Source organism: Larimichthys crocea, chromosome XIII, assembly GCF_000972845.2.
Source record: "Larimichthys crocea isolate SSNF chromosome XIII, L_crocea_2.0, whole genome shotgun sequence".
In the NCBI taxonomy this organism is placed as follows: Eukaryota; Metazoa; Chordata; class Actinopteri; family Sciaenidae; genus Larimichthys; species Larimichthys crocea.
The window spans coordinates 27,130,494-27,149,459 of NC_040023.1; the positions used below are offsets into that span (position 1 = coordinate 27,130,494).

At 41.2% G+C, this 18,966-nt stretch overlaps 3 protein-coding genes across 7 annotated transcripts in view; 1 reads left to right on the forward strand and 2 right to left on the reverse strand.

The window, feature by feature from the left end:
- The window catches only part of LOC104931574 (2-iminobutanoate/2-iminopropanoate deaminase), a 3,842-nt gene extending 2,619 nt beyond the window's left edge, over positions 1 to 1,223 (reverse strand). Inside the window, exons 1-2 of the mRNA XM_010746604.3 lie at positions 1,070 to 1,223; positions 219 to 324 (exon numbers count right to left, since the gene is read on the reverse strand). Of these exons, the coding sequence (XP_010744906.1) occupies positions 219 to 324; positions 1,070 to 1,134 (171 nt within the window). The 5' untranslated portion in view covers positions 1,135 to 1,223. The remainder of the gene's footprint in view (positions 1 to 218; positions 325 to 1,069) is intronic.
- A 220-nt stretch (positions 1,224 to 1,443) lies between these two features.
- Positions 1,444 to 10,485, forward strand: pop1 (POP1 homolog, ribonuclease P/MRP subunit). Its single transcript, XM_010746602.3, has 16 exons — positions 1,444 to 1,579; positions 1,801 to 1,912; positions 2,544 to 2,639; positions 2,887 to 3,062; positions 3,197 to 3,457; positions 3,586 to 3,673; positions 3,804 to 3,982; positions 4,133 to 4,401; positions 4,533 to 4,626; positions 4,726 to 4,834; positions 4,964 to 5,083; positions 6,708 to 6,829; positions 6,961 to 7,152; positions 7,459 to 7,613; positions 8,296 to 8,508; positions 9,194 to 10,485. The coding sequence occupies exons 2-16, from the start codon at positions 1,804 to 1,806 to the stop codon at positions 9,885 to 9,887; spliced, it is 2,877 nt and encodes a 958-aa protein (XP_010744904.2). The 5' UTR covers positions 1,444 to 1,579; positions 1,801 to 1,803; the 3' UTR covers positions 9,888 to 10,485.
- A 300-nt stretch (positions 10,486 to 10,785) lies between these two features.
- The window catches only part of nipal2 (NIPA like domain containing 2), a 24,440-nt gene continuing 16,259 nt past the window's right edge, over positions 10,786 to 18,966 (reverse strand). For all 5 annotated transcript variants that reach the window (XM_010746599.3, XM_027286218.1, XM_019256544.2 and 2 more), the window contains 8 exons: positions 18,451 to 18,510; positions 17,526 to 17,647; positions 15,243 to 15,339; positions 14,846 to 14,981; positions 14,492 to 14,580; positions 11,989 to 12,052; positions 11,795 to 11,892; positions 10,786 to 11,606 (listed from right to left, as the gene is read on the reverse strand). In XM_010746599.3, coding sequence (XP_010744901.1) covers positions 11,500 to 11,606; positions 11,795 to 11,892; positions 11,989 to 12,052; positions 14,492 to 14,580; positions 14,846 to 14,981; positions 15,243 to 15,339; positions 17,526 to 17,647; positions 18,451 to 18,510 — 773 coding nt within the window. In that variant the 3' untranslated portion in view covers positions 10,786 to 11,499. The remainder of the gene's footprint in view (positions 11,607 to 11,794; positions 11,893 to 11,988; positions 12,053 to 14,491; positions 14,581 to 14,845; positions 14,982 to 15,242; positions 15,340 to 17,525; positions 17,648 to 18,450; positions 18,511 to 18,966) is intronic.

Consider the following 18,966-nt stretch of genomic DNA (forward strand, 5'->3'; position numbering starts at 1 on the left):
AGACAAGTTGAAAGAAACTTACAGAGAAGACAGGATATAATTATTAACTAGATTATTCCTAAGATTCATGAACTTAATAAACAGTGGTAGTAACAAGCAACCACATCATACTCATTACAGTAAACAACTTCAGTATCTTCATATCTTGGATAGCTTCCCATTTTTCAGTACTCCAGGTTTATGAATGAATGATGGGAGGGTGTTTTATGGTGGGTCACCTGTCTGGTTTGAGCCTGAACACCCCCTTCCACCAACTGTCCACTGACAGGATCCATCCCCAGCTGTCCTGAGATGTACATGGTCCGATCTACCAATACTGCTTGGCTGGGAGACAGGGACAGAGGATTAAAGGCTGGGTAACCTCTTTTAGAAATAGTGTGAACTCTGCTTGGCCTGTGTTCTTCACTTTTCCAGAAGGATAGTAGACAGTAAATGCTGAAAAGCAACTTATATTGCAGATAATACAGATATGATTCCCCACCTGTTTACACTACTGCAAGTCTAGGTGTTTAAAAGAGGGATTTAAAGATAGCCTACATACCTGTGCTGCACAGACAAAACCTGGATTGAAACAAGTGATCTTTTCATCAACATGCTGACTGTAAAATACAATAACACACTGTCAGCCAGTGTTCACACAGCAGCTGCATTTCAATGCAAAGTCAGACTCAGCCTGATAAGGACAGAGCTGCACTGATGAATCTTTAACACAACATTCTGAGCACAGTGTGCAGTCCTTGGTGGATCAAACAAGCTTTCTGTAGTTTACAGAGTTAAAGTGCAACCCGAGTCCAAAAAACTTGTACTTTGCTCCCACGCTCATCTCACTGAGCGACCTCCAACCACAGCCAGCCACCTGGACGACATAGTGCAATTAAACACAACTGCGTGATCATATTGATTAAATATGATCACACAGTTGTGTATAACAGCGAATACTCTCTCAACACCTTTGCAACACACACGCGGTCTATGAATGATCTTTTGGCTGCAGCTGCGTCAGCTGCGAGCCGACTTGACAACTTGACGTTTCAGCCTGCTGGTCTGACTTTAGAGCTCTTCCTCTCACCTGTACGGGCCGATAGCAGCAGGAGCTTTTGTTGTGCTGATAATCCTCCTGATCAATGCAGCCATTTTACTCAACTTTCAATCAAAGCCAGTAAATGAAAGACGTGCTGTGACAGACAGCTGCGCGCAAGGAAGGAAAGGCTGCAGAGCACGGGGTGACGTACCGAGGGATGCTTTACTGTAAATGATATTGTAGACGCGCAAAACGTTTTGTTTTTCTTTTATTTATTTTTTCCTTATTTTCCATTTTCATGTTTATGAGTAGCGGTATACAGAAAAATGTTATGCTCGGATAAACACTAGTTGTAAGAAACAAGAGCATACGTTCAAGATAAATTCGATTTTTTTGTCATTACAGCTTTCAGTTGCGCCGATACACTACAAATCCCATGAACACCACATATCCGGAAGCAAACATCACGCCAACCAGCGTGAGGCAGACTCACATGTTGGCTAACTGTAGAAAGACAGGACGTTTAGCTTCAGAGCAAAGTGTGTGCGCATACCAGAGGTAAGCACATGCTGTGTAACCATTCTTTACTTAATACAGTAAGTGTCGTGTGTGTGATTTCATTAAATAAACCAACAGCTCAACTTTAAGAAGTGACGTATTTAGCTAGCTGGCTAATGTTAGCATTGCGCACAAGTCATGTAACGTTAGGTGTTTGGTGTTTGGTATTTGGGGTGTCATCTTTTCGTTTAATAACGTGCCTTCTTGGCCTCCCTGTGTAGAAAATGTCTGCAGCTAAAGTGAAGATGAGGGGGAAGAAGATGAGAAACCAGCCCGTCAGTGTGCAGTATCCATCCAGCAGCGCACAGAACGGAGGAGACACCCCGAACCCCGGTACTGCTTCATTTCTGGTCCAGCATGTCTCTGCTTGCGTTTTCGTGATGCATGATGCGTCCTCTTGACTCCTCGTTATTTGCATGACCTCATCTCCTCCTGCTGCTGCAAAGTCAGCGATTCAGAGAGTCAGCACATTTCACTGTGCATCATTGGTCCTCACTGTGTCTGCATGTGTCTGTGATTATCTACAGTTTAACTGTCAGAGTTCATGTAAAGGGAAAAATGATGGGAGTCACATTCAGGGAGAATGAACTCATTAGGGTGGGGGACTCCTGTGCTGTGCTCCACCCCAGCTTTAATCTGTGTGATCTAATCAAACACAGATCAGGAATATTAAAATGTTGAAAGTATATTTAGACATTGGACAGAAGCACATGAATAGTAAATCCACAGCAGAGGAGCCACCCTTACTGTTTCTATTTTACTGTGTTTTGTTACCAAACAAAATTTAAAATAATCAGATTGCAAGAAGCACTGGCCATAGAGACAGTTGATGGTCTGTGGCACCAGTGCAGTTGTTTGTTTTCCCTACCTTGGATACATTCTCGTCTTCACCTGTGATTGCGCCGAAATGACTAATTATTTGATGATGTTCCCAATGGTGGATCTGACATCCATCCATCTACAGAAAGGACAAAGAACCCCCATCAGCGGGGTGGATGGGTCCGTGGGCACCAGAAAGATGGTGGAGGATATACCAAGGAGATGCCCAAGCACATTACTGGTAAAGACATTGTTCGCTTCAATGTTTTGCACAATTGCACTGTACTGCATACTCTGTTGAAGGATTGAAAAATGAGTTCCCTACCCTGTGTGATTGTCCAGTGTGAAATGTTTAACTACTGAGATCCATCTGTCATCATTTATTATGCTGCAAGCGTAGAGAATGATCAGATTTTATTTTTAGATCAGTTGCATTTATTAAAAATGCATTGCCTGCAACCTTCTCCCTCGCTCCCGTCTCCATTCAGCTGGATCCTTTGCCAGTGCCAGAGCAGCTGAGGTGCAGGCCATGCTGAAAGCCGTCACCAAGACAACAGGCAGCTGCCATGTGTATGGAGCCCTCCCCAAACACATGAGGAGACGCTCCATGAGCCACAACACCAAGCGGCTCCCTCGCAGACTGAGAGATGTGGCCAACCGAATGGTAAAGTTCAGAATGTTTGCTTCAAGCATTTTAATCTCCCACGTAACTCTGGGGGTCTGTTTTTAAAATAGCAGGTTTAACACCTGAGTACCTCTGACATGTTTAGTGACCTTTCTGTTTCCCTCCTCCTCCAGCGGGAGAAGAGCCTCCAGGCAGGCTCAAAGAAGAAGAAGGAACAGCCAAAGAGCAAAAGTCGCAAGGCCCGCCGGCGGCACGGAAATCTGCTGCTGGAATTTAACCGGCGGCAGAGAAAGAACATGTGGCTGGAGACGCACATTTGGCACGCTAAGCGCTTCCACATGGTTAAAAAGTGGGGTTATTGCCTCGGAGACAGACCCACATACAAATGCTACCGGCCTTGCTACAGGGCAATGAGCAGCCACTGTCTGCTGCAGGTAATGTCACAGAAATTAAGTGTGTGTTGTGTTTCATTTCTTAATTTTTGCCACAAAATTAGGATTGTAATTAAGTGTTCTTCACTGCCGGTAAAATAAGTGTGACTTTGATGGTTTTGTCGTCTCAGGACCTTTCTTACTACTGCTGCATAGAGCTACAGGGAGAGGAAGACAAGCTGCTTGCTTGTCTGTCACTACTGACCAGCAAGGAGACCGGTGAGAAATGGACCCTGCCCCGGCCACAGACCCAACCATACGTTTAATCTTTATTCAGACAAAGCATAAAAAAAATACTGGAAGTTCCAAGTTTAGTTTGGAGTGATTTGTATGTGTTGTCTGTTTCCAGGTCCCACATTTGCTGCAGCACTGAGTCTGTCAGGGCGAAGACAGGGCAGTGTTGTGTTGTACAGAGCAGGACAGTATCCTTCACAGCCTCTGGGCCCTGTCACCTTCCTCTGGAGACCACGTACGCAGGGGACAACTCACAGGCAGCTGTGGATTTGGGCTCATCCTACTATTAAAAAGGTATACATGTTATTTTTGACTGTAAAAGATGTTTATTTAACAAAATGTGAATTCATTTTGTGGTTAAAGGTTTAATTTTAGAAAATATGACGATGAATTGAGACAAAGTCAGCAAGGTTGTTAAGTCCAATAACTCTGTGGTCTTTGCAGGACCTTCTTCCTGAGTTACAAACGGTGTGCCAGTGTTGTGAGGCTGTAGTTCCTCCAGTTGTTCCAGTGGTGATACCTGCTGGAGTTGTTCTGACCCCAGAACCAGAGTCTGAAAAGACCCCTGAGGCCCAGCAGGTAACTGGAACCAAGAGAAAGCGCAGCGGTAAGGATGCCAGTGTACCTCCAGCCAAGAAGATCTTGGGAGATGGAACCAGATCTCCCACCACCCCGGTTACCTGGAAGTCAAGCTCAACTGGAATAGTTATAAAGTTAGTTTAGTTTCATATATGCAAATAAAAAACTGGCTTGGATGCACAGGATCACACATCTTTCACTCCAAATGTTGATGGGAATTATTTTGTTTGAATTGTTTTGCATTTCATGCGTCGATCTGTTGCAGTGATCTCACATTGGAGATTGTACGTTATCGCCTGATTGGACCGCAGTCCCATTCTGTTCTGGCAGAAACTTTGGAAGCCGCTACAGACTGTCATGTAAGAATTATTGAGTTAGCACCATGAAAGCAAAGAGCCTTTTGAAATATATATGGATGCATTTCACTCTGAAGAATTGTGTTTTCTTTTTCTTTTAAGGAAATAGACAAATCCCAGTCATCTCCGCTCTGGTGGCCTGAGCACTGCAAAGACGAGAACAAAATGAATCTGCATCAACAACAAGCTGATGTCTATCACATACTGAAAGGTCTACTGTTGTTGTATTCTCAGTGTTAATCAAAATATTAATATTTTTGTCACCCATCACTTACTTTTTGCCATTTGGTAGAGTCTGTGTTGGCATGTTTAATTGACAGTGACTGTCTAATTTATCCAGGCATCTATTCGACTGGAGAGCTCCCCCCAGGCACAGTGCTGGGTCTGACTGTAGATGACCCCAGGGTGACTTTACCAACAAAGAAGGTTAAAGCTTTGCCCTGTGTAAAGCAGGCACAAGGTAAAATCTGACCTACCAGACACAGAAGAGTAGAGTGGGATGTTTACAGATAATACAGGGCATGAACATTAAATTATTTCCCCAGATTTGAATAATTCTATAATTATCATATCATACTCCTAATGTTGACTTGTACATCAGTGTGCAAATTGATGGAAAGTTCCCTTTCATAAATGCCAGCAGGAACCTGGCTGTTAAATATCTATAGCTGAGCAGAGAATGAGTCTGTTGTCCTGAGGTTGTTTCCGAGAGTACACATCTGGTTCTGTGCTCCGGGGGGCCTCTGCCTGGCCATGCAGATGTTCCAGGTTCGAATCCTGGCAGGACCCTGTACTCCAAACACACCCTCAGTGACACACAGTGGCAGATTCTCTGGCTATGGGGAGATACTTTTTTTTGCTTATTTCTAATTTGTTCTCATAATTTTTCTCATTACTGAAAAAAATGTCATCAATCCCTTCACTGTAGAGTCCAGAGAAAATTCAGTCAACATCATATTAATGAAAGAGGAAGGCATCCTTTATTTTAGACATGGGACCACCCACAACTACAATGTTGCATTTATAAATTGAAAATCAATCTTAAACAAACACAAGTTTTGCATTAGTATTTACCAGCAGCTTGCAGTGTAGTTGTATGAGCTACTTCACTCTTAGGCCTACAGTTAATAAATAAGCAATGTGCTGCTGTGGGCAGGGCCAGCAACAACATCTATTTCAGTCCCCTACAAAAAATAAAAATAAAGAAAACATATTACCTAAACAATGAATGGCATTCTCCACAGATCTGCTTCAATAATTAAGGTTAGTGAGTTACCTTGTTAATGTTGCACAGTAAAACCTGGAACAGGCAGCAGGGCGACTGGAAGGTTAAACATACGCTCAAACAAAAGAAATGATTTCTTTACAAAATAATGTGTACCCACCTTTTAGGCAAGACACTGTACTTAATAAATAGAATGATATATGAAGACCCATAGAAGAAAAAAGCCTTGCTTTATTTATATTTTCTTTCATATGATGATATAATATCATTGTATAATCACTTAGAATGATCGTCAAGTTAGATCAGGATAACTCGTTTGGACATCAGCCTCAAATCACAGAGAAAATATTGAAAGAAAAACTCGAGTATTAACTTTCAAATGCTGGGAAATGTCGAAATGTTGGCCATCATTCACCAAATTGCTGTTCGAGTGCTGAAAAATGTAATGCTCTGTGACAAAGCAGTGTTTTAACTCGATTTTTTAAAATTTGAGATGTCATGTGTAATACTCATTGTGAAAGATTTAACACCACGGCTTTCCACTGTGAAATCCATTAAACGTGGCTGATGTTCTGCCGTGTTCTATTATGTATTGGATTATGCAAATGCTGCTGCGCCAAACTATCTGTTAAGGCTTAGTCACCACACCTGCATAAATGAAGGGCCTCGTGTAAATAATATGTAAATGAGGGACTGTTACAGCATGTCCCTGTCACAGTCGTGTTTTATTAATCAGTGATCAATTCACTGCTCATTTAGATATTAGGTTATGAATCAGATGTAGAGATGTTCTTGTCTCTCCTAATACTAGTGATGCTGGTCATACAGGAGCATGCCGTGTGTGCTGTGTGTGTTTTAGAGGTGGACGAGGAGAAGAGGAAGGAGCTAATGCTGCAAGGAGTCCCTGAACACTGCTGTCAGAGTTACCTGTGGGAACAGTCTGTCCGGGACAATGTCACCGATAACAAGATATCAGAGCAGGTCATTCTTATGACTAGTAACACCTCTTTTCTTTTTTTTTTTCCCAACCTCTTTCATTAACACCTCTTTCTTAAAGCACAGATAAGCTTAGATGTTGCTCTTACCTCTAGCATTTTCTATGTTGCCTACAGGATTTGAACCGGATGAAAAGTGAGGTGCTGGTGCCGGGCTCCAGGCTGAGCCCCATTCCACTGCAGGGCCGAGTCCCCATCCTGCTGGTTCACCAGCCTGGCAAACAGGTGGGACATGAAATGAGTTCCTGGGGTGCTGGATGGGACCTGCTGCTTCCTAAAGGATGGGGAATGGCCTTCTGGGTCCCACTGGTACGTTGCATGGACAGTGCTTTTCATTTCTGCCACGATGTAGCAGTTTTGGAATCTTTTTGGTGCTATGAATTTTCTACAAATGTGTAGTGCTGTGAGGCTGTATGTATAGAGTGTATAATACAGTGGATGTCAGCGTGGAAAGCTCTTTGAAAGATGTTTTCATTATTTTGTTGCCTTGTTCATGTTTTGGGGTAGTTCCATTTAGTTTGGACATAAACTGTGCAGACTAGAAGCCCCTCAGGTTTGTGTCTTAAAATCCAGTGTTAACTCTGTTTCTGCTTCGATTCTCCTCTCCTCTGCCAGGTGTACAGAGGAGTTCGCATTGGAGGGCTGAACATGACTCTGAAACACTCCCAGAACAAAGGAGTCTCCCATTTCCCACATGATTACCCAGATTGCCCTGCAGGTGTTCGCTTTCAGGAGGAGCAGGAGTCGGAGCTCCTGGACAAGTTCAAAAGGTCAGCTGAAGAGTGAGCGGGAACAGAACCAAAAATAGTGAAGCTGTGTGTGATTATTATTACTGTTTATTATCAAGAACATGGTAAGGACTGTTTTCAGTAGGGACATCTTGTGCTGCCAAAACTTTTGTGTATCTTGTAAAGTTATTCTGGCATCTGACTAATATGTCAGCCTGCTGATAGAAAACAGAATCTTAAGAGCTTGGCCAGGATATAGAAGGTCCATTTCACTGATGGACATGTTTCAACAATATATTTTAATCAACCATTGGCAAACTTGAAATGACCCTTGAAACTGTGAGAGAAAATGTTCTCAGTAAAATAAACACAAAGCAATAATGACACTATGTTGGAACGAAAGACACTTTGTGGTGGTCTGTTTACCATACAATGCCTGTACAATCGTCTGCTGGGAAAAGATGAGATTCACTTGCCTGCAGTGAAGTAAGTGGTGAGAATGTCAGTGGATTAGAGGTTTTGATAGAGGAAAGCACTGCAACGCTCTGACCCCATTTAATTTCCATTATGCAGATTGTTCCCCACAATGCAGATGAGATGGTAATAAGGCTATGTGCTGCTGTTCTCCGACCATCCACTGCTCTGCAGTCATGATTTGTTACATAAATTGGCAGCGCTGCCCCAACAGTTTGACAAGGGTTTGACCTTCTGACCTCTCCTGTAGGCGTCCGCCTGCCAAAAGGACCAATTACATTAAACATGGCTGTCTGGCACCGTTCCGTTGCCCGTGGCAACAGCTGGCCGAGGAGTGGGAGCTTATCACGAGGGAAGGAGAAAGCCAAACCACAACAGAGGCTGACACAGTGATGGAGGAGGAGATGACATCACATAGAGATATCACTGTAACAAAGCCTCAGAGCCATGTCACTGTACTGAGGTGAATGTTTGCCTTTACTTCTCTCATGTTTGTGATTTATACAGAAGATTTAGTTGTTTTTTTTAGTATCTCCCTCATCTTAATGTGAAAACAAACTCATTAGTATTTACTCAAACCACACACCCACTGTAGATTTATGCCAAGCTCCCTTCAGACATTTTACATCTTTCACAGCTAAATCACACTTCTAACAATATTAATGCAGTTGACTTTTAAAGGTCCCTCGAGCTGAAATGTGTTTTTTTGGAGGGCTTTGGGCTCCAATCATCACTTAGTTCTCTCCTATTTTTTTATTAAGAGACCCCAGTGTAGCTTTTGACAGGCTTGATGCATGGTACTTCTTCAGTCTACCTCCCTTTCATCATAATGTCCCTGATGAGAATACCCAAAGTACATCCAGCCTTAAATTGCTGCGATACATCACAGAGATTAGTCGGAGGGAAGAGTTGCATCTATCCTCATAAAACCATCACACGGGCTCTGAGTAATGCCTGACTTTATGAGCAAAAAATTGGATTGATTTTCACTGTCCATTGGCTGCCTTTTTGTTTTCAGCATTAGGAATTAAAAAATGTTCTTCAACCAATTTTTATGTCTCTCAGGGTGCTTAATGGGGCCAATGAAAATGCAACTTCTCCTTTGATTATTAATCACTTGTTATAAATGAATTCTTAATGCTTTTTAGGAATCGAAAGTCACTGAGGCTGCTCTCTGGTTGGTGCAAACCCACGACATCTAAAGGTCAAAGGCTTTGCCGTGTTGGTGAGGTGCCTCCTCTTGACCGTTCAGCTGCAACATCGTTTCTCGCAACACATGTGATGAGCCTGGTGTGGGTGCGTCTGTCACTGCTGTCCAAGGGCAAACCAGAATTCCATGCCATGGTGTGTGTGCCAACTGCAGAGGACCTGCAACTGCTGAAAAAAGGGTCCAGCAGCACCGGCCCCCAGGAGCCTCCGCACAAAGACCATTTTAAAAGTAGAATTAAACGCAAAAAGAAGGGCAACAAGAAAACCTCTACACCCTCTTTGCTTCCGAAGACCGACAACAAAGAGTCAGACCTTCCCTCTACCTCGGAACCTAACCCCACCACATCTGAAGACCCCAAATCATCCTCCCAGTCTACCTCAGACCTCATCTTTGGGCTGTGGCCAGATCCTCTGCCGAGTGTCACCTCCCACTGCTCCCGGGTGACTCTAGGCTGGGTCACTCAGGGCGACTTCTCCCTGTCTGCAGGCTGTGGGGAGGCTCTGGGGTTTGTGAGCGTTGCAGGTCTTCTTAACACCTTTGTGAACCAGCCGATGGAACACAGGGGAACACTGCTGCTGCGCAACCCCACCTCCCTGCACTACCGCTTTGCAAAAATCAACATAGAGGTCTGACTGAAACATCTGAGCTTATGCTGAACTTAACCTCCAGAAAGCACTGAATTCTTGGTTAATGGAGGAAGATCAACACAACTTGCAGAGCTCTGAAATTATATGTCTTTAAGTCACATGATGCTTCATTCACTAAGTGATCCCTGTGCCTTGATAGTTGCTTGCTTGGACTTTGCCATCATCTAATCTACAGCGTTAAAGACTTAATGGGATGCATGGGCCATGACTACAAGCTACCTGGTGGTGCTGTTTGAAAAGAAATTTTTTAGTTGTGTATATTTTACTCTGCGATGAGAAGTCCTCATGGTTTCAGTTGAAAAGGTTTGGTTGTTTTCATATTTGTTTCCATTTCACTGCCTTTGTGTTCCACACAGGGATCAGTGAATACTCTAACTGAATGAAAGCCTTGCTTTTAGTTAGAGATTAGTTCAGCCTTTTATCAAGAGTATTTATGTTGGTGGCGTTCTCTGATTTTTCAAAAGTTAAATGAATGGGTTTGAATTTGAGCTAAGTTTCTGTTAAAAAAAAAAAAAGCCACTGCATTGTAGAGGTTTTGTTTGAACATCCATCAGCTAATAAAACACCCGTACTGCACTTGACAGAACGTGGCATCTGTGGGTAATTACTGTCACCGTCTCCTGCGTAAAAACATACAGGTGATAATTTAACCTCCAACACTGAAATACGCATTCCTAAGTAAATGCATTGAACAGCAGATACTTTAACATTCAGTCTTTTTATAGTTACACTGGCATGAACACTGGTTTCCCACACATCCCATAATGTGTAGGTGGCAGATAAGAGTTTTGTTGCCTGGCAACACTAAAGTTTAGTAGCAGTTGAGGATGTAGTCTGAGGTTTATCTGAGGTAAATATAGGCAGGCAGGCTTTGCATCAGTGCTTTTTTTTTTTTTTGTATTAGAACTCCATGGAAACATATTTCAGAGTGATGCACACTCAAGTAATTTCAAACACAAATTAAAATCTGTCTTATAATGTGAGTCATGAGGGAAGGGTTGTATAACTACTACTGAACTCAAAGTCTTTTCAAATGAAATGAAATCTCTTCACTCCATCTTAATGACACAAAGTTCTGAGCTTCGTCTCCGAGCTTCCCCCACCATTAGAGGGCAGTAGTGCACTTATTTTGCTGTATGACACGAAATCTTCACACAGCTCTAACAATCAGATTTTGCCCGTGTTTAATTGACAACTGATCACACATACACCAATTTATTCAAATGATCAAATAATACATGTTATATTGGCACAGTGGCTTCCTGGACCCTGTTTTCAATTTAACTTTGTTGCTAGTCAGATGTTTGATGTTACACTGTGATCCTGAGGTGTTTCATCTCATTCAGAGTCAAACAGTTATTCCTGGCAACCCTGCTGGAAATGCTGTTAACTCAAGAGCAACACTAGATATTCAAATGGATACTTTCCATTTCTGACAAAGAAAGACCAATATGGCCACCAATACTGCCGTTCAGCTGGCACTGGTTTGAATTCATGCCTACTGTTTATTTCTATAAATAGAGAAATTACTGAAGTATGGAAGAAGCACACACACACAAATCCACCAAGATTACAGTCCCAACAGATGGAGCAGGTCCTACGAATCGTCTGTTTGGCCAGCTCTGTTACACATGAGTTTGGCTGCCAGTGACCCGTATGTCGTAGTCTTTGCCTCAGGCTGCACTTTGTCTGTGTGCCTTCTCCCTGTGAACACACACAGCAGAGCTCATTAGATGGACCCTGCTGCCAGCGCTGCAGACGTTTGCAGTCAGATAAATCCAGGGTCACTGCCAGCAAATTTATGCTGTCACTGCTGGATAATCAATACACCATACTCGATAACAAAAAGTAGGCCCACACTCTATTGTGATGAGAGCTAATTGAAAACTTACCAGGAATCCTGTCCATTGCGATAAAATTGCGATCTTGTTGCTTTATTTTTGGTCGGTTTCGAGCAATCAGGAAAATTCCGAGGAAAGACAGAAGACAGCTGGAAAAGAGTTTTAGGGAGGGCTGATACCATCTTACAGAAAACACCACATTTTAGGTTCTGCAATTACTTACTGGGTTGTTTTTCAATACTTACCCTAAAAGAAACATGAAAATGTTCAGTAAAGCCAAGCCTTCAAATTCCTGGTAGAATACTATCCCTGCAAAATGAAGAGGCTCATTAAAACACGTTTCACTTCTCATAGAATAATAGAATATGTAAATTATCTCAAGCGATTTGTTTGTGAAACATAGCCCTGCAAATCCTGAGTACACATGATTATTAACTGAATCGTGTAGTTATTACAGATGATCCCCGACACAGAAAATGTTCAGGATTACAGACAAACCCTCAGAGTATTGTATAGAAAACTGTTTCCACTCTGTGGCAGTTTCAGTAGGCGAAAGATGGCAAAGAACAGTGCATCTGCACTTTTCCTGTGCTCATATACTCTACTTCAGAAGAAGACTGTTTCTAAGGTGACTGCCACCAGGTTAGGACCAAAACAATAATTTTCTTCAATGTGGAAAAAGCTAATCTTAAAGCCCCCTCAGATTTTCTTATACTGCAGGATATAATACATCAGCAATTTGTTGTTCAGTGCAGTCAATTGTTGGTTACATGTGTAGGCGGAGAAAGCAATAGTAATACCAAGAGCAATATCAGAGCAGGAGATTCTCAGAAAAGGTGAGAGCAACTCAAATTACCACACGCCTTGTGGCTTTCCCCTCCTCTTTGACGGATGTCTCCCTGTGTGATTATGGGACATCAGTGCAAAATGGTGGAAAAAAAGCTGATGTCTTCTGTTCTACCATGCTAAACACCAAAAGCTGATGTATAATGTTGATGTTTTGGACTGCTGGAACATTTTCCGCTGTTGCACTCCACTGAAGCAGCACTGGTAATGGCTTAAAATGACGTCACGTCACCAGCGGTTAGGCAATTTGTCCACAAGAAAAATAACATATAAGAAGATGGATTTAGTAATGTCCATTGTCAAAAATGGGTTTAAATCATGATGTTTTAGGGTGTATTTTTTCCCCCTCAAGATCAAAATGCTTTTGAGAAATAATACTTTCTTCATTTTCTTTTTCCCAGATTAAACAAAGAACACTATTACTGACAGGATAATAAAGACCTGACCTGGCAGAATACACATGCTATAAATACTGCAGGGCTTTTGCTGAACAAGGACTCCTAAGTGGTTTACAGATACAGAAAATGAATCACCATCCTGACTGTGTGTTATGTTTCATTGAGTTGTTTTACAAATCAATTTCAACTAAGGCAGGAAGTTTTAGAGCCATCTTCATCAGAAAAAGTGTGTTGTATTTGAGTCGGGATAAAAACTTACCCTTTAAACTGAAACGATCAGGCTAGCTTTTCTTATTGTCAATAAACCAAAAGGGAAAAACCAACAACAGTACTGCAATACTTCCTGATTTCCCTGCCCTGTTTGTGACACTCCACTGGTTCCTACTGAAGATATGAATCTTTGTCTCATGGGTCCATCATTTAAAAATAACGTCAAAGCATTTTTCTGGAAGGAACAATGTAATTTGATACAAATTGTTGGGAAATCAGAGCTATCTTTGAAAGGCTCATTTTAATTTTATACATTTATCTGAACATTTTTCTACATATTAAATTATATGCTTGTCTGTACACTTTTGTATCTTCATGTGACCACACTGCAAGACTCTAGTGCTAGGAATTAATAGGAATCACAGTAATTAATTCAAAGTGTGCCAATTTGACAAAACGTATCCTGTAATTAGTATCAAATCACGTCATTCTCTTCAGAAATTATCTTTGAAATTATCAGCTAGTTTCCTTTTTTGCCAAGCTAGCTGTGTGGTTCTAGGAATGACCAGACTAAGTGCCTTATAACAATAACAATGATTTGTCTGACACTTTGGTTTATGATCAAATATCTGCAAAAAATAGCATGCATTGTAAATTATATTCGGTGCTAACTAGCAAATGTTAGCATACTAAACAAGGGTAAACATTATATCTGCATGTTAGCATGCTGATGTTAACATACTGTATAGCTCAAAGCCTAACCTAGATGAAAAAGAGATTTTTAATCTCAATGGGACCTTTCCTGGTTAGATATGATGGTTAGAATGGCTGTAGACCCTTGGTCTTTGGTTAAGGCACAGTAATTTCCTAAAACAACTGTTGTTTTTAGTCAGTGCTATTTAAAATGATAAGTATTTGTTGGGGACAGTTTTGAGCTAGAGATTAATACATATTTAGTTTCTTAGTAGCTATATGTGGTACCCAGACAGACAGTATGTGGGATTGAATGAAAATAAACTACAGCGGCTGTAAAGAAACATGTCACCTAGTACAACAGTGTGGCTCAATGATGTGTTTTTCATCATTTTTAGAGCTCTAGGGCACAGAAGGAGATATTTCAGGCTACACAGGAAATACCTGTAGCCTATTGGATCAATGTATTGTTGGTTTTGGTCTTTTCATGGGATTTGTTAACAATAACAATAAAAAAAAATACATGTATTATTTCAACAGGAAACGAGAAGGCGTTGAGTAAAACATAACCCAGAGAGTGACAGCTTTATGATTGACGTACCTGCAATAATAGCACTTGCAGTGAAAAACACAAAGTTGATAGGAACCACCTCTGTGGCGTCAAACATTTTCATTGCCTGATTGAGAAATCTGTCAAGAGAGAAGAAAACATATGAGAGGTTCAGTGAATATAATGACCTTGGTTATAGAGACAATAATGTAGCAGACCATTCATCCATCAAACTGTGTGTGGTGTGCTGCAGGTACAATGTCACCATGTCCAATTTATTATTTTTCTCAGTTTGTTCAGGAATGGGAATGCCAAAATTACATCTAGCCTGTGGTGCACACGAAGGATTTGGGCAATAAAAAAATAAGATAAAAAAAGAAGTAGAAAGAGAAAACCCTGGCTAACTTTATCTGGAAGGCACAGGAGACGACCATGACTACGAGCATGACGTAGAAGATGGGGTAGATGAGCTGCAGCTGGCCTTTTATTGACTCTGTGATCATCCCTGACACGGCTTTGACTGAGATGACTGTCAGAGAGGCTGCAGGAACACAGAAGAACACATCACTTTAGCTTCATTTAGTTGTACAACTTGTAGCAATAACTTCCTCATTGGTTCATGCTGATTTGTGGGGGTGGTTAATTGCCTCCTAATGAGTTTGCTCTACTCAGCTCTTAAATGAAATGATAAGAGAGCATGGGTCCATTTTTGGTAGCCAGGCAACAAAGCAACCTCCGACTAACGGAAATTGTTTAATCCACAACCTCTGCTCTCAATGAGGCAGCATCCATTTGTTCATACCGAGCAGGGCCACCAACAGCATCACAATGACGATGTGCTTCACTTTCTTCCTCTTGTACAGATAGAGCAGGATGCAAAAGGCGATGACCTCTATGAACTGTTGAGAGAGAGGGGAGGGTTACACAAATCATTAATGCAGATTTCATTTCCTCAAACTTTCCGCAGAAAAATATGACATGCACTCATATTATACCTTTACTGACCATTTTATTTGTATAAGAAATCATGTACGCAGGCAGTGAACAGCTCACTTTAATTGAAACAAATGACCATGGCAGAGAAATTAAATGAATTGCTGGTCTTTAATGAGAAGGGCCCAGGGCTGTCCTTGTGAGTCAAACAGCATTCAGCCGTTCAAGGACCACTGATATAACACCATGCTCTAATGGATGGAGAATAAAAGGAGTACAAAAGTAGAACTGAGGAGGGAAAAGGGCAAGCTGACCTTTAAATGTCTCTCAAAATCATCCCTGTCTCCATAAATATGGCTAATATATATCAAGATGTCATTAGTCTATTTTAAAATGGATTTAGAAAGACCTGGGTCATTTTCTGGGAAATCCCATTTACCGCTACACACATTGTGGATGATAACTGAAATAGTTTGAAAATCCTCTGAGATGAAATCATTTGATAATAGTATGACCTCTGTGGAAATAATGAGAAGACAGTGATAGATATTTAATTTGCCTCTGATTAATCACCACCTACAGTTAATCCCATACTGTTGGAGGTTGTTCCTCCGCAGGCTGATGAGTATTCACAACGCATTGCCAGAAATGGAAAACAGCGGACTCTTTTACACACCATCAATCATGGCAGCCACAGGCAAGAAGACTATCTCAATTCGAAAACATCTGTCTGTCTATTCATCCATCTGTGTTTTCCTGATATCTGCTCGAGCATTTCACTTTGGCTTTTAGTCCAATAGCTGTTCTTTCCTTGTCTGAGTGTGTTTGCATTGGTTCAGCACAGAGGACTAGACTCAAGAGCAGAATGTGGAATATGGTTGAGAGAAAATACTGTGCAGTGAATAATGATGACACTGCTACCCAGGGCACACATTCACTGTTTACACCACTGGCTAGCACCCCTGATGAGCTACTGGCTGTTATCTTTTTAGGTTCATCTCTGTCTGCTTTGATGGATAATGCGCAGATAATCAGAATAATTAGGATTTGGGAAATAATATTCAAGTGTTTAGTTTGTGGTGGACAAAAAAAAAAGTTGAATCACCTCTCTGACTGTTGACAAAATCATTATACGCTGCATAGGATTAGGGGTGATTTGTATGCATGATGGATTATAGAATTAAATACAGTGCAAAATGAATATATATACTATATGTACATATAAGAATTGCAATACGCTACAAATCCTCTGTGGTGTTAAAGCCTTCTGTGAGTAGTTTCCTGAACAACAGATCAAAGGTGTCACATTTTCTACCACAAAATCCTGCTTCTCTGTACTCCTCACTCTTGAATTGCACAAAGCTCTGTGTTTCTACGAGAGAGGTTTAACCTGAAAGGTGGCAAACACAGAGTTTCCTCTCTCTCTCTCTCTCTCTCTCTCTCTCTCTCTCTCTCTCTTTCTCTGTGCTGCTATCGTGGGAATGCTGGCATCAATGGACAAGCGACAGGATGTGACCTTCTCCTGCAGAAATCTTCCTTTACAAAGATCACAGGTGTTTCTGACTGAGACTGTTGTTAACATCTAGCGCTAACATTTACATTTTGTGGATTTTCTTTTTTCATTTTTTTTAGGTTATGAAAACAACACTTTGTTTCAGCTCTGTGCCAGATCTGTCACTATGGTAACAGCTATGTTTATGCCATCACTGCCTGAGGCAAAATTGGAATAGAAGAGCACTATGTGTGAGTGTTAATGCACTCGCAGACCATGAGGTGAGGGCAGTATTTTTTAATACTGAGTGCAAAAACATAGACAAACTTAATTTTAATGGACTTGCTTTCTTCTTTATAAACACAATGAAAGACAGCAGAGAATGTACGAGAATTGAGCTCATACATATGAACCAGAAGAATTAAGAATATGAACTGCACATCTATTCTTTGGCAGAGGATTGCTCGTCTACAGAAGGAGGTTGAAAGGTTGGGAGAAGCTAACTAACACCAGAAGGGGATCTGCTGTGTGATACAGTGACATGTCTGTGGACACTGCAGTGGTCTGCTGCTAAAAGTACACTACAATCTAATGTAAGCCATGTGGATGCACAGTAGCACCAAGGCAACAAGAACATGCAGGCAGGAAAGGGTTACGTACAAGGTAAAGCAGGAAGTGCCAGCTGATGGCATAGTACTGGACCAGATGGGCTGTGATATGTGTGGAAGTGTGGGGGGCAAAGGTCACCAGGAGATACGTTCCTGTTATTGCCAGAGTGCCACCTGTGAAAGAAAGAGATCAGAGAGAGGTGAGGATGTTGTAAAAAGGTGTTTTATCTTGGTTTGAAAGATCCATTGACTCTAGCTCACCTTTTAGAACACTCTTGGCAACCTTACCTTATTCACTGAAACACTGCCACAATTTGAATGTAACTGTAATTTTTCATATTCTACATCTTACATCTGCAGTTGGTTTGGATAACCCTTTGCAAATGTGGCACCGCTTTAAAAAAAAAAAAAAAAGCAGCTTGCTCTCACTGATTTCGGTGTTTTATTTTCTCTTTGTAAATAAAACACTCATGCAATTAAATGTTTCCAACATGTAGCTGAATGTCATGCAGCAATTATAAGACAATAGCAAAACTGGCAAAACTCGCTGATGATTTATCCAGTAAACCAACAACTTGCGGGGCTGTGTGCTGCTGATATTAATTTCCAATCTGGAAGCTGTAATGATCTGCATTGTGACGACCATCCCAATCATGTCATTAAGCAGCAGGCTCTACATATTGTCATGACAAACAATAGATTGTCATAAAGCATAAAATATGATGGGTCTGTTGAATAGATTGTGCTTTTTCTTTCCACTGGCACAAACAAACTGCAATCAGACTTTTTAACTAGTGGATTAGATTTGATTTTAATCTTAGTCAATAAATACGTTTCCATGGGCACAGGATGTTTTTCACACGGGGGTGATCTGTGAAGTCACTTTGAAATATCTGAAAAGATGTTCTCGAATCAAAGCAGCAATCTGAGAGAACATGTGTCCTCGAGTGCTGTGATCCTCGAGTGTTTGTGCTTACCAACAATGTCAGAGGCGCGCACCGTCTCCTTGAGGAAAACCACAGATATGACAGCGCTGGCTGGGAAGTAAAAATATATTCCTGTTAGTTTAACAGCTTATAAAACACGCCACACTTACCGTTCAGTCAAGTAGAATATATTCTGAAGTTGAATGCAGTTTTATACACACACTGTATATTTTTAAAAAAGCAATTTAACACAGTTTAGACACCAAATCGTTTAAACTGTAGATTGAAAACTAGTTGCCTTCTGTTTATCACAATAACATAACAATCAATGCTTTGCTCCCTCGACAATAAAAAACATAATTGGTGTTCAGCCATTTTTGGCAACCTCATATTCTGGATTGATTTATTTTTTGATGCGGCAAGTTTAATCATGAGCGAGGACATGTACTTAACTGAATATTGACTTCATAAAAACACATATTACATCAATATTGCAAACAGACTACACTGCTTCCCGTATACATGTATGCTATAATTAGATGAAGAGTAATCACGTTTGCAATGTGA